This window comes from Cetorhinus maximus, unplaced genomic scaffold (assembly GCF_964194155.1).
Source record: "Cetorhinus maximus unplaced genomic scaffold, sCetMax3.hap1.1 HAP1_SCAFFOLD_452, whole genome shotgun sequence".
NCBI lineage: Eukaryota > Metazoa > Chordata > Chondrichthyes > Lamniformes > Cetorhinidae > Cetorhinus > Cetorhinus maximus.
Genome location: NW_027596396.1, coordinates 134,636 through 149,832, shown reverse-complemented (window position 1 = coordinate 149,832; position 15,197 = coordinate 134,636). Strand labels below are relative to the sequence as shown.

General features: G+C 50.9%; 1 protein-coding gene across 1 annotated transcript in view; it reads left to right on the top strand.

The window, feature by feature from the left end:
• The window catches only part of dcst1 (DC-STAMP domain containing 1), a 52,059-nt gene that overhangs the window by 31,319 nt on the left and 5,543 nt on the right, over positions 1 to 15,197 (top strand). The window contains exons 11-15 of the mRNA XM_078535422.1: positions 1,804 to 1,899; positions 3,554 to 3,680; positions 6,405 to 6,521; positions 10,874 to 11,016; positions 11,782 to 11,895. Of these exons, the coding sequence (XP_078391548.1) occupies positions 1,804 to 1,899; positions 3,554 to 3,680; positions 6,405 to 6,521; positions 10,874 to 11,016; positions 11,782 to 11,895 (597 nt within the window). The remainder of the gene's footprint in view (positions 1 to 1,803; positions 1,900 to 3,553; positions 3,681 to 6,404; positions 6,522 to 10,873; positions 11,017 to 11,781; positions 11,896 to 15,197) is intronic.

Genomic DNA, 15,197 nt, shown 5'->3' with positions numbered 1-15,197 from the left:
GGGGCAGTGGGATTAGTTTGGGGATTGATACAGGGCTATGGGGAGAGAGCGGGGCAGTGGGATTAGTTTGGGGATTGATACAGGGCTATGGGGAGAGAGTGGGGCAGTGGGATTAGTTTGGGGATTGATACAGGACGATGGGGAGAGAGCGGGGCAGTGGGATTAGTTTGGGATTGATAGCGGCTATGGGGAGAGAGTGAAGCAGTGGGATTAGTTTGGGATTGATACAGGGCTATGGGGAGAGAGCGGGACAGTGGGATTAGTTTGGGGATTGATACTGGGCTATGGGGAGAGATCGGGGCAGTGGGATTAGTTTGGGATTGATACAGGGCTATGGGGAGAGAGTGGGGCAGTGGGATTAGTTTGGGATTGATACAGGGCTATGGGCAGAGAGTGGGGCAGTGGGATTAGTTTGGGGATTGATACAGGGCTATGGGGAGAGAGCGGGGCAGTGGGATTAGTTTGGGATTGATACAGGGCTATGGGGAGTGGGCGGGGCAGTGGGATTAGTTTGGGATTGATACAGGGCTATGGGGCGAGAGTGGGGCAGTGGGATTAGTTTGGGTATTGCTACAGGGCTATGGGGCGAGAGTGGGGCAGTGGGATTAGTTTGGGATTGATACAGGGCTATGAGGGGAGAGTGGGGCAGTGGGATTAGTTTGGGATTGATACAGGGCTATGGGGAGAGAGTGGGGCAGTGGGTTTAGTTTGGGATTGAAACAGGGCTATGGGGAGAGAGTGGGGCAGCGGGATTAGTTTGGGATTGATACAGGGCTATGAGGGGAGAGCGGGGCAGTGGGCTTAGTTTGGGATTGATACAGGGCTATGGGGAGAGAGCGGGGCAGTGGGATTAGTTTGGGATTGATAGGGGCTATGGGGAGAGAGTGAAGTAGTGCGATTAGTTTGGGATTGATACAGGGCTATGGGGAGAGAGCGGGACAGTGGGATTAGTTTGGGGATTGATACAGGGCTATGGGGAGTGAGCGGGGCAGTGGGATTAGTTTGGGGATTGATACAGGGCTATGGGGAGTGAGCGGGGCAGTGGGATTAGTTTGGGGATTGATATAGGGCTATGGGGAGAGAGCAGGGCAGTGGGATTAGTTTGGGGATTGATACAGGGCTATGGGGAGAGAGTGGGGCAGTGGGATTAGTTTGGGGATTGATACTGGGCTATGGGGAGAGTGCGGGGCAGTGGGATTAGTTTCGGGATTGATATAGGGCTATGGGGAGAGAGCGGGGCAGTGGGATTTGTTTGGGATTGATACAGGGCTATGGGGAGAGAGCGGGGCAGTGGGATTAGTTTGGGATTGATACAGGGCTATATGGAGAGAGCAGGTTAGTGGGATTAGTGTGGGATTGATACAGGGCTATGGGGAGAGAGCGGGGCAGTGGGATTAGTTTGGGGATTGATACAGACCTATGGGGAGAGAGCGGGGCAGTGGGATTAGTTTGGGATTGATAGGGGCTGTGGGGAGAGAGTGAAGCAGTGGGATTAGTTTGGGATTGATACAGGGCTATGGGGAGAGAGTCATTCTGATGAAAGTTCATCGACCTGAAACATTAATTATTTTCCGGCCCCGTCTGTGACCGGGATCTTCTGGTCCGGCTGATGGTGAATGGACATTTCTCGGGCCCACTCCATCCCCAGAGAGAAACCACGCACTGTGTGAGTGTAATATCCCCGTCTGTGTTCCTGTCTCGATAGACCAGAACTGACTGACAGCAATTTTCCAGGATTATCTGTTAGTGTTTGATCCCAATTCCACAGTTCCACTGAATGAGTGAATCTTCATTACTGTGCAGGAGAGAAGATATATTCTCCCTTTAAAAAAGGCAGAGAGAGGCGATCTGATATTCCCTTGGCAGATTCGAATTCATGCTATCGAAATGAAGCCCCTGGTAAGTGTGGAACCTAGAATCTGTCATTCCCGCTGTGCTATTCCTGGATCAACAACACCCAGAAATCTTACAGGATTATTTTCAATGGCTTCGTCCAGCGACTCCCGGGATTACATATTCTGAATTCTGCTGGACTCAGTCTCTCTCTTGTTGTCTTTAAGCTGTAGAGCTGAGAATCATTGCAATTGCCGCACTGACAGTGCAGCACTCCCTCAGTACTGACCCTCCGACAGTGCAGCACTCCCTCAGTACTGACCCTCCGACAGTGCGGCACTCCCTCAGTACTGACTCTCCGACAGTGCGACTCTCCCTCAGTACTGACCCGCCGACAGTGCGACTCTCCCTCAGCACTGACCCTCCGACAGGGCGACTCTCCCTCAGTACTGACCCTCCGACAGTGCGGCGCTCCCTCAGTACTAACCCTCCGACAGTGCGGCACTCCATCAGTACTGACCCTCCGACAGGGCAGCACTCCCTCAGTACTGACCCTCCAACAGTGCGGCGCTCCCTCAGTACTGACTCTCCGACAGTGCGACTCTCCCTCAGTACTGACCCGCCGACAGTGCGACTCTCCCTCAGCACTGACACTCCGACAGGGCGACTCTCCCTCAGTACTGACCCTCCGACAGTGCGGCGCTCCCTCAGTACTGACCCTCCGACAGTGCGGCACTCCATCAGTACTGACCCTCCGACAGTGCGGCGCTCCCTCAGTACTGACCCTCCGACAGTGCGGCGCTCTTTCAGTACTGACCCACCGACAGTGCGGCACTCCCTCAGTACTGACCCTCCGACAGTGCGGCGCTCCCTCAGTACTGACCCTCCGACAGTGCGGCGCTCTTTCAGTACTGACCCACCGACAGTGCGGCGCTCCCTCAGTACTGACCCTCCGACAGTGCGGCGCTCTTTCAGTACTGACCCTCCGACAGTGCGGCGCTCCCTCAGTACTTACCCACCGACAGTGCAGCACTCCCTCAGTACTGACCCTCCGACAGTGCGGCACTCCCTCAGTACTGACCCTCCGACAGTGCAGCGCTCCCTCAGTACTGACTCTCTGACAGTGCGGCGCTCCCTCAGTACTGACCCTCCGACAGTGCGTCACTCCCTCAGTACTGACCCTCCGACAGTGCAGCGCTCCCTCAGTACTGACTCTCTGACAGTGCGGCTCTCCCTCAGTACTGACCCTCCGACAGTGCGTCACTCCCTCAGTACTGACCCTCCGACAGTGCGGCGCTCCCTCAGTACTGACCCTCCGACAGTGCGGCGCTCCCTCAGTACTGACCCTCTGACAGTGCGGCCCTCCCTCAGTACTGACCCTCCGACAGTGCAGCACTCCCTCAGTCCTGACTCTCCGACAGTGCAATGCTCCCTCAGTACTGACCCTCTGCCAGTGAAGCTCTCCCTCAGTAATGATCCTCCGACAGTGCTGCGCTCCCTCAGTACTGACCCTCCGACAGTGCGGCGCTCCCTCAGTACTGACCCTCCCATATTGTGGCGCATTCTCAGTGTTGATTTTCGGTTCGTGTGTCGATGTTGAGTTTGAGCCCACCTCCCTCAGTCCCAGATTTGACCCTGTTACCCATAGGGGGACAAGGTGAACAGCGGCATAATATCCCTGTGCTTTGGACTAAACCTTGCACATGTGTCTATCCCTCAGGTACTAGAACTGCTGCAGTACGCAACCTTAATGCTGGTGGTCTGCTCCCTCTTTCTCCTGGACTGGCTTCTCTACACCATGTTGGACATTATCGGGAGACACAGTTTCTTGGAGTATAACTTCAGCGGTGAGTCCACAGTCCAGCTCAGGAGGCTTCACTGCTCTATTCTCCAATGAGTTTTCAGTTTGTTGGTCTGTCCATGTCCCCACCAAGCTCAGTTCAGTCCATAGGGAGTTACCTCTCAGGCGTTTGGCTTCTCCTGGAGTTTGTTCACCAGCAGGCTCATTGAGATTCTGGCCATCTTGGGATTGTCCTCTCAAATGCAAACTAGTCTGAGGTCAGGAGGACCCTCCACTTCCTGACATTCGCATTTCTAACGTCGGAATGAATTTCACTCCCACAGAACAGGGCGGAAATAAAATATATCCTTCACAGGCTCTGGAGGCTTCAGACAGTTCACAGCCAGTGAAGCCCTTTTCACTGATGTGTGGTCTCTTGTACTGTAGGAAACACAGCAGCTGTGGCTACAAGAGCAGGTCAGAGGCTGGGAATCCTGCGGTGAGTAACTCACCTCCTGACTCCCCAAAGCCTGTCCACCATCTACAAGGCACAAGTCAGGAGTGTGATGGAATACTCCCCACTTGCCTGGATGAGTGCAGCTCCCACAACACTCAAGAAGCTCAACACCATCCAGGACAAAGCAGCCCCGCTTGACTGGCACCCCATCCACAAACATTCACTCCCTCCACCACCGACGCACACTACCAGCAGTGTGTGTACCATCTACAAGATGCACTGCAGCGACTCACCAAGGCTCCTTCGACAGCACCTTCCAAACCCACCACCGCTACCATCTAGAAGGACAAGGGCAGCAGACACATGGGGAAACACCACCACCTGGAAGTTCCCCTCCGAGCCACTCACCATCCTGACTTGGAAATATATCGGCCGTTCCTTCACTGTCGCTGGGTCCAAATCCTGGAACTCCATCCCTAACAGCACGGTGGGTGTACCTACACCACAGGGACTGCAGCGGCTCAAGAAGGCAGCTCACCCACCACCTTCTCAAGGGGCAATTAGGGATGGGCAATAAATGCTGGGCCCAGCCAGCGATGCCCACATCCCGTGAAAGAATTTTAAAAAGCCAAATTGCGCACAGCAAGCTCCCACAAACAGCGATGTGATAACGATCCAGATCATCTGTCTTTTTAGTGATGTTGGTTAAGGGATAAATATTCGGCCTCAGGACACCGGAGAGAACTCCACCAACTCTTGCTCTTCTACCAATTGCGGTTCTGGGATCTCCTACATCCGACTGAGAGGCTGGGGGGAGCTGGGGAGGGGGGAGAGGGTTGAGGGGGAAGGGGTGGTGGTCCTCATTCTGAAAGGCTTCTTTTTGGCGGCCAATCCTCAGCACAGAGATGTTGGAAGGGGTGTTTCAGCATTTAGCTGTCTCTCTTCATCTCCTTTCCCCTCTCTTCCCCATTTCCCACTTTCTGTCCCTTGTCCTGATCGAAAGGTAAGACCAGAGGAACAGTCAGAGATAAAATTCTCTTTAAGTTTCTCCCATTCAGTGACACCCAAACAAATGATAAGGTCAAAGGTTGTGACACTCATTGTCTGTGATGCTACATGGAAATGTGCACCCCACACGAGCCTCCTCCCAGCCCCCTCTCCCTCTCCCCCCATCAACGTATCCTTCTATTCCTCTCTCCCTCATGTGTTTATCCAGCTTCCCCCCCCCCTTCAATCCATCTCTGCGATTCACCTCGACCACTCCCCGTGGGAGCGAGTCCCACATTCTCCCCGTGGGAGCGAGTCCCACATTCTCCCCGCTCCCCGCGGGAGCGAGTCCCACATTCTCCCCACTCCCCGTGGGAGCGAGTCCCACATTCTCCCCGCTCCCCGCGGGAGCGAGTCCCACATTCTCCCCGCTCCCCGTGGGAGCGAGTCCCACATTCTCCCCGCTCCCCGTGGGAGCGAGTCCCACATTCTCCCCGCTCCCCGCGGGAGCGAGTCCCACATTCTCCCCGCTCCCCGTGGGAGCGAGTCCCACATTCTCCCCACTCCCCGTGGGAGCGAGTCCCACATTCTCCCCACTCCCCGTGGGAGCGAGTCCCACATTCTCCCCGCTCCCTGTGGGAGCGAGTCCCACATTCTCCCCGCTCTCTCGGTAAAGACATTTCTCCTGAATTCCCTATCGGATTTATCAGTGATTGTCTGATATCGATGGCCCCCTCGTTCTGGTCCCTCCCCCCGACAAGTGGAAACATCTTCTCTACGTCGACCCTATCGAACTCCTTTCAGGATTTTAAAGACCTCGATCAGGTCACCCCCTCAGCCTCCTCTTTCCCAGAGAAAAGAGCCTCGGCCTGTTCCATCTTTCCCGATCGATTATAACCTCTCCCTTCTGGGATCGTCCTTGGTGAATCTTTACTGCTCCTTCTGCGGTGGGGGTAATCTGTGATGGAAAATACCAGTCTCTTCCGGTACTCAGACACTCCCTCTCTCCCTCTGTCCCTCTGTGAAATCGGGCAGATAGAGAGAAGCTTACCTCTGGTGCTGGGGGTGGGGTGGGGAGTCCAGAACAAGGGGGCAGAGCCTTAAAATGGGAGCCAGGCCAGTTCAGGGGTCAATTGAAAGTTTGAAATGGATGTGGATTGATCTGTGTTGGGTAAGGGGATTGACACAGCCAAGGGGGTAGATAGAGTTAAGATACAGATCAGCCGTGATATGATTGAATGGCGGGACAGGGGTTAAAGGGCCTCCTCGGTTTCTTTGCCCCGATGTTCTGACTGTTGCTACCATCCTGAGCTGACTATTGACGCTCTGTGCTTGTGTGCTTGACAGAGAGCCACCATCTCGAGATCGAGGTTGGCGGCACATCCATCTTGGCCAATCTCATTCGGAAATCCGTGTCCGCCTTCAACACCACGTTCAATATCAAGATGGAATCCACCAATTTACGTAAGCCACAACCTGCCTGACCGCGGTGAGGATGTGGGGGGAGGGGTGGCGGGGGAGGGCCGGGGTGATGGGCAGGGGTTGGGGGGGGAACGCTGCTAGGAGGGGGGCAGGAGGAAGAGCTGAGGCTCCTGCCCCAGCGCTCGACCCTCAAGAGGGGAGAGAAGGAGGAGGAGGCGAGGTGAATCAGGAAGTCGCGGGTTCAACTGTGACCTCAGACCGGGAAAGGATGTGGAGCAACAACCAGCCCCAGCATCTAGGCCTGCATTTCGATAGCGCCTTTGTCCATCTCAGGACTTCCCAACGCATCTCGGAGCTGATGAAGTACGTTCCTTGAAGTGTAGATGAAGGAAACTTGACGGCCAATTTGCACACAGCAAGATCCCACAAGTAGTAATCACCCATATCGCCTGTTTTTTTTAGTGAGGGATGAATATTGGCCCCCAGGGGAACCCCCTGCCCAACTACACCCACCCCCCACCACCCCCGCTCGCCCTTTGTTTTTCTTCAAAATAATGCAGAAGAAACATTTCCATCCGCCTCAGGGGGCAGCTGTGGCCGCAGGTTTAGTGTCTTCCTCAAAAGGCAGTCCCTCTGACAGTGCAGCACTCAGTCAGTGTTGGCACCGAGGGTGTCGGTCTGGATTATGGGGCTCAGGTCTCCTGAGTGGGGATTTGAACCCTCGACCTCCTGACTCAGAGGTGAGAGTGTGATCCAGTGAGTCACAGGCTGACAACAGTGAAAGGCAAGGGGATTGGAGGAGGGGGGGCTGGGGTCAACTCTCACTCTCTAGCATTTTGCCAAAGGAACTTTAAACAAACACTGCCGAGAGTGGAAGGAAGGGGAGTCAATAGTTTTGAAGACTTGAGAAAGAATGAATCAGAGCAGCAGATGCAATGTCTATAGAATGAATTTCACTTGTTAAAGGAATAACTCTCCTATCGAAGACCATTCCTCCAACCCCCTAACCCTCCCATCGAAGACCATCCCTCTAATCCCCTAACTCCCCCATCGAAAACCATCCCTCTAATCCCCTAACCCTCCCATCAAAGACCATCCCTCTAATCCCCTAACCCTCCCATCGAAGACTATCCCTCTAATCCCCTAATCCTCCCATCGAAGACCATCCCTCTAATCCCCTAACTCTCCCATCGAAGACCATCCCTCTAATCCCCTAACACTCCCATCAAAGACCATCCCTCTAATCCCCTAACCCTCCCATCAAAGACCATCCCTCTAATCCCCTAACCCTCCCATCAAAGACCATCCCTCTAATCCCCTAACTCTCCCATCGAAGACCATCCCTCTAATCCCCTAACACTCCCATCAAAGACAATCTCTCTAATCCCCTAGCTCCCCCATCAAAGCCCATCGCTCTAATCTCCTAATCCTCTCATCAAAGACCATCCCATTAATCCCCTAACCCTCCCATCAAAGACCATCCCTCTAATACCATAAATCTCCCACCGAAGACCATCCCTCTAATCCCCTAACTCTCCCATCAAAGACCATCCCTCTAATCCCCTAACCCTCCCATCAAAGACCATCCCTCTAATCCCCTAACCCTCCCATCAAAGACCATCCCTCTAATCCTCTAAACAACCCATCGAAGACCATCCCTCTAATCCTCTAAACCTCCCATCAAAGACCATCGCTCTAATCCCCTAACCCTCCCATCAAAGACCATCCCTCTAATCCTCTAAACCTCCCATCGAAGACCATCCCTCTAATCCCCTAACCCTCCCATCAAAGACCATCCCTCTAATCCCCTAACCCTCCCATCAAAGACCATCCCTCTAATCTCCTAACCCTCTCATCAAAGACCATCCCATTAATCCCCTAACCCTCCCATCAAAGACCATCCCTCTAATCCCGTAACTCTCCCATCGAAGACCATCCCTCTAATCCCCTAACTCTCCCATGGAAGACCATCCCTCTAACCCCCTAACTCTCCCATCGAAGACCTTCCCTCTAATCCCCTAACTCTCGCATCAAAGACCCTCCCTCTAATACACTAACTCTCCCAGAGAAGACCATCCCTCTAATCCACTAACTCTCCCATTGAAGACTATCCCTCTAATCCCCTAACTCCCCCATTGAAGACCATCCCTCTAATCCCCTAACTCTCCCATCGAAGACCATCCTTCTAATCCCCTCACACTCCCATCGAAGACCATCCCTCTAATCCCCTAATTCTCCCATTGGAGACTATCCCTCTAATACCATGATTGTCTCATCAAAGACCATCCCTCTAATCCCCTCACTTTCCCATCGAAGACCATCCCTCTAATCCCCTAACTCCCCCATCGAAGACCATCCCTCTAATACACTAACTCTCCCAGGGAAGACCATCCCTCTAATCCACTAACTGCCCCATCCAAGACCATCCCTCTAATCCCCTAACTCTTCCATCGAAGACCATCCCTCTAATGCCCTAACACTCCCATCGAAGAGCGTTCCTCTAATCCCTTAATTCTCCCATTGAAGACCATCCCTCTAATCCCCTAACTCTCCCATCTAAAACCATCCCTCTAATCCCCTCACTCTCCCATTGAAGACCATCCCTCTAATCCCCTAACCCTCCCATCGAAGACCATCCCTCTAATCCACTAACTCTCCCATCGAAGACCATCCCTCTAATCCCCGAACTCTCCCATCTAAAACCATCCCTCTAATCCCCTAACTCCCCCATCCAAGACCATCCCTCTAATCCCCTAACTCTCCCATCGAAGACCATCCCTCTAATCCCCCAACACTCTCATCGAAGAGCGTTCCTCTAATCCCCTAACTCTCCCATTGAAGACCATCCCTCTAATCCCCTAACCCTCCCATCAAAGACCATCCCTCTAATCCCCTAACCATCCCATCGAAGACCATCCCTCTAATCCCCTAACTCCCCCATCAAAAACCATCCCTCTAATCCCCTAACCCTCCCATCAAAGACCATCCCTCTAATCCCCTAACCCTCCCATCGAAAACCATCCCTCTAATCCCCTAACTCCCCCATCAAAGCCCATCGCTCTAATCCCCTAACCATCCCATCAAAGACCATCCCTCTAATACCCTAAATCTCCCATCAAAGACCATGCCTCTAATCCCGTAACTCTCCCATCGAAGACCATCCCTCTAATCCCCTAACTGTCCCATGGAAGACCATCCCTCTAACCTCCTAACTCTCCCATCGAAGACCATCCCTCTAATCCCCTCACACTCCCAGCGAAGACCATCCCTCTAATAGCCTAACTCTCCCATCAAAGACCATCCTTCTAATCCCCTCACACTCCCGTCAAAGACCATCTCTCTAATCCCCTAACTCCCCCATCAAAGACCCTCCCTCTAATCCCCTAATTCTCCCATTGAAGACGATCCCTCTAATCCCCTAACTCTCCCATTGGAGACTATCCCTCCAATACCCTGATTGTCTCATCGAAGACCATCCCTCTAATCCCCTCACTTTCCCATCGAAGACCATCCCTCTAATCCCCTAACTCCCCCATCGAAGACCATCCCTCTAATCCCCTAACCCTCCCATCGAAGACCATCCCTCTAATCCCCTAACTCTTCCACCAAAGACCTTCCCTCTAATCCCCTCACACTCCCATTGAAGACCATCCCTCTAATCCACTAACCCTCCCATTGAAGACCGTCCCTCTAATCCCCTAACCCTCCCATCGAAGACCCTCCCTCTAATCCCCTAACTCTCCCAGCGAAGACCATCCCTCTAATCCCCTAACCCTCCAATCAAAGACCATCCCTCTAATCCCCTAACCCTCCCATCAAAGACCCTCCCTCTAATCCCCTAACTCTCCCAGTGAAGACCATCCCTCTAATCCCCTAACTCTCCCATCGAAGACCATCCCTCTAATCCCCTAACTCTCCATCGAAGACCATCCCTCTAATCCCCTAACTCTCCCATCGAAGACCCTCCCTCTAATCCCCTAACTCTCCCATCGAAGACCATCCCTCTAATCCCCTAACCCTCCAATCAAAGACCATCCCTCTAATCCCCTAACTCTCCATCGAAGACCATCCCTCTAATCCCCTAACTCTCCCATCGAAGACCCTCCCTCTAATCCCCTAACTCTCCCATCGAAGACCATCCCTCTAATCCCCTAACCCTCCAATCAAAGACCATCCCTCTAATCCCCTAACTCTCCATCGAAGACCATCCCTCTAATCCCCTAATCCTCCCATCGAAGACCCTCCCTCTAATCCCCTAACTCTCTCACCGAAGACTGATAGGGGATTCGGATTTATCATTGGAACAGGATATTATTAACTGATCCTAATAAACCAATGGCATGTTAGCAGTTGAAGTGTGATTGAACCTTTGATTTTTTGGGTGTCTGATTTAGATTGCCTTCCTGTGCCTCATAAGATCGAGAGGAAGACCATGCTCTACTGTCTATTTCCGATGTCAGGGATGATTCTATTCTGCTTCCTTCAAGTTTACAGCTACAGGTTACGCAGAGTCATTGCATCTTTCTGTTTCCCGAGGGTAAGTGGCCTTTATCGCCGCCTCCCCTCCTGAGATAAGCCACTTCCTCCTCAAAGACCCTCTCACAGGACCCCTGTCAATAAAATATAGAATGACACGTCTATCCTCATCAGCTTCAGATCATGCAGAGCTGTGTTGCCCTGTATCCTAACTCACCCTGAGTCCTGTCACACAACACCCACTGTGCTCACTGCTGCTAGCCCAGGACAGGTTTGTCTCCGCTTGGGATAAAGAATCAGCGGGAATATCATGGGAGGGGTTCGGGATGGTGATGGTCTCAGTCGGAGACCCACTACTGGTGCAGTTACAATCCTTCCTTTACCCCCGTTGATCCACAGACCCTTACCCCAACCTTCTCCCCTCTTGAAGCTACTCACCATCCTGACTTGGAAATATATCGGCCGTTCCTTCACTGTCACTGGGTCCAAATCCTGGAACTCCCTCTCTAACAGCACGGTGGGTGTACCTACACCACAGGGACTGCAGCGGCTCAAGAAGGCAGCTCACCCACCACCTTCTCAAGGGGCAATTAGGGATGGGCAATAAATACTGGGCCCGGCCAGCGACGCCCACATCCCGTGAATGAATAAAAAAGAAACAGGGAGTTGTTGTGATCTGGAAGGCGCTGCCTGAAAGGGCGGCGGAAGCAGATTCAATAGGAACTTTCAAAAGGGGGAATCGGATAAATACTGGAAGAGGAAGAGTTATCAGTGGGGTCGGTTACTGCGTGTGGGATCTGATTGGTTCTCTGCTCTGTTGTTGCAGCGTGAAAAGAAGCGGGTTCTGTACCTCTACAACGAGTATGTGCGCAAGCGCACGGCGTACGCTGAGACCCGGCGCAAGAGAATCCTCATCCAAGCACGGAAGAAACAGCTGTGGGTAAGCAGCGAGTTTCACCCTCCCATTCGTAAATACTCCACACCCTGGCCTCAGCATCCAGCCCACTCCCGGGTATCTGTAACTCTAGTTAAATACATCCCGAACCCCTCGATTAGATTCCAGTCTGTAACTCATTCCCGGGTAACTGTTATTCTATATATAAACCACCCCGAACCCCTCGATTAGATTCCAGTCTGTAACTCACTCCCGGGTATCTGTTACTCTAGTTAAATACATCCCGAACACCTCGATTAGATTCCAGTCTGTAACTCACTCCCGGGTATCTGTTATTCTATATATAAACCACCCTGAACCCCTCGATTAGATTCCAGTCTGTAACTCACTCCCAGGTATCTGTTATTCTATATATAAACCACCCCGAACCCCTCGATTAGATTCCAGTCTGTTACTCACTCCCGGGTATCTGTTATTCTATATATAAACCACCCTGAACCCCTCGATTAGATTTCAGTCTTTAACTCACTCCCGGGTATCTGTTATTCTATATATAAACCCCCCCAAACCCCTCAATTAGATTCCAGTCTGTAACTCACTCCCGGGTATCTGTTATTCTATATATAAACCCCCCCGAACCCCTCGATTAGATTCCAGTCTGTAACTCACTCCCAGGTATCTGTTCTTCTATATATAAACCACCCGAACCCCTCGATTAGATTCCAGTCTGTAACTCACTCCCGGGTATCTGTTCTTCTATATATAAACCCCCCGAACCCCTCGATTAGATTCCAGTCTGTTACTCACTCCCAGGAATCTGTTATTCTATATATAAACCACCTGAACCTCTCGATTAGATTCCAGTCTGTAACTCACTCCCGGGTATCTGTTATTCTATATATAAACCCCCCCGAACCCCTCGATTAGATTCCAGTCTGTAACTCACTCCCGGGTATCTGTTATTCTATATATAAACCACCCCGAACCCCTCGATTAGATTCCAGTCTGTTACTCACTCCCGGGTATCTGTTATTCTATATATAAACCACCCCGAACCCCTCGATTAGATTTCAGTCTTTAACTCACTCCCGGGTATCTGTTATTCTATATATTAACCCCCACCGAACCCCTTGATTAGATTCCAGTCTGTAACTCACTCCCGGGAATCTGTTATTCTATATATAAACCGCCGAACCCCTCGATTAGATTCCAGTCTGTGACTCACTCCCGGGTATCTGTTATTCTATATATAAACCACCCGAACACCTCGATTAGATTCCAGTCTGTTACTCACTCCCGGGTATCTGTTATTCTATATATTAACCCCCACCGAACCCCTTGATTAGATTCCAGTCTGTAACTCACTCCCGGGAATCTGTTATTCTATATATAAACCACCCTGAACCCCTCAATTAGATTCCAATCTGTAACTCACTCCCGGGTATCTGTTATTCTATATATAAACCACCCGAACCCCTCGATTAGATTCCAGTCTGTAACTCACTCCCGGGTATCTGTTATTCTATATACTAACCCCCACCGAACCCCTTGATTAGATTCCAGTCTGTAACTCACTCCCGGGAATCTGTTATTCTATATATAAACCCCCGAACCCCTCGATTAGATTCCAGTCTGTAACTCACTCCCGGGTATCTGTTATTCTATATATAAACCACCCGAACCCCTCGATTAGATTCCAGTCTGTAACTCACTCCTGGGTATCTGTTATTCTATATATAAACCACCCGAACACCTCGACTAGATTCCAGTCTGTAACTCACTCCCGGGTATCTGTTATTCTATATATTAACCCCCACCGAACCTCTTGATTAGATTCCAGTCTGTAACTCACTCCCGGGAATCTGTTATTCTATATATAAACCCCCGAACCCCTCGATTAGATTCCAGTCTGTAACTCACTCCCAGGTATCTGTTCTTCTATATATAAACCACCCGAACCCCTCGATTAGATTCCAGTCTGTAACTCACTCCCGGGTATCTGTTCTTCTATATATAAACCCCCCGAACCCCTCGATTAGATTCCAGTCTGTTACTCACTCCCAGGAATCTGTTATTCTATATATAAACCACCTGAACCTCTCGATTAGATTCCAGTCTGTAACTCACTCCCGGGTATCTGTTATTCTATATATAAACCCCCCCGAACCCCTCGATTAGATTCCAGTCTGTAACTCACTCCCGGGTATCTGTTATTCTATATATAAACCACCCCGAACCCCTCGATTAGATTCCAGTCTGTTACTCACTCCCGGGTATCTGTTATTCTATATATAAACCACCCCGAACCCCTCGATTAGATTTCAGTCTTTAACTCACTCCCGGGTATCTGTTATTCTATATATTAACCCCCACCGAACCCCTTGATTAGATTCCAGTCTGTAACTCACTCCCGGGAATCTGTTATTCTATATATAAACCGCCGAACCCCTCGATTAGATTCCAGTCTGTGACTCACTCCCGGGTATCTGTTATTCTATATATAAACCACCCGAACACCTCGATTAGATTCCAGTCTGTTACTCACTCCCGGGTATCTGTTATTCTATATATTAACCCCCACCGAACCCCTTGATTAGATTCCAGTCTGTAACTCACTCCCGGGAATCTGTTATTCTATATATAAACCACCCTGAACCCCTCAATTAGATTCCAATCTGTAACTCACTCCCGGGTATCTGTTATTCTATATATAAACCACCCGAACCCCTCGATTAGATTCCAGTCTGTAACTCACTCCCGGGTATCTGTTATTCTATATATTAACCCCCACCGAACCCCTTGATTAGATTCCAGTCTGTAACTCACTCCCGGGAATCTGTTATTCTATATATAAACCCCCGAACCCCTCGATTAGATTCCAGTCTGTAACTCACTCCCGGGTATCTGTTATTCTATATATAAACCACCCGAACCCCTCGATTAGATTCCAGTCTGTAACTCACTCCTGGGTATCTGTTATTCTATATATAAACCACCCGAACACCTCGACTAGATTCCAGTCTGTAACTCACTCCCGGGTATCTGTTATTCTATATATTAACCCCCACCGAACCTCTTGATTAGATTCCAGTCTGTAACTCACTCCCGGGAATCTGTTATTCTATATATAAACCCCCGAACCCCTCGATTAGATTCCAGTCTGTTACTCACTCCCGGGTATCTGTTATTCTATATATAAACCACCCGAACCCCTCGATTAGATTCCAGTCTGTAACTCACTCCCGGGTATCTGTTATTCTATATATAAACCACCCGAACACCTCGATTAGATTCCAGTCTGATACTCACTCCCGGGTATCTGTTATTCTATATATAAACCACCCGAA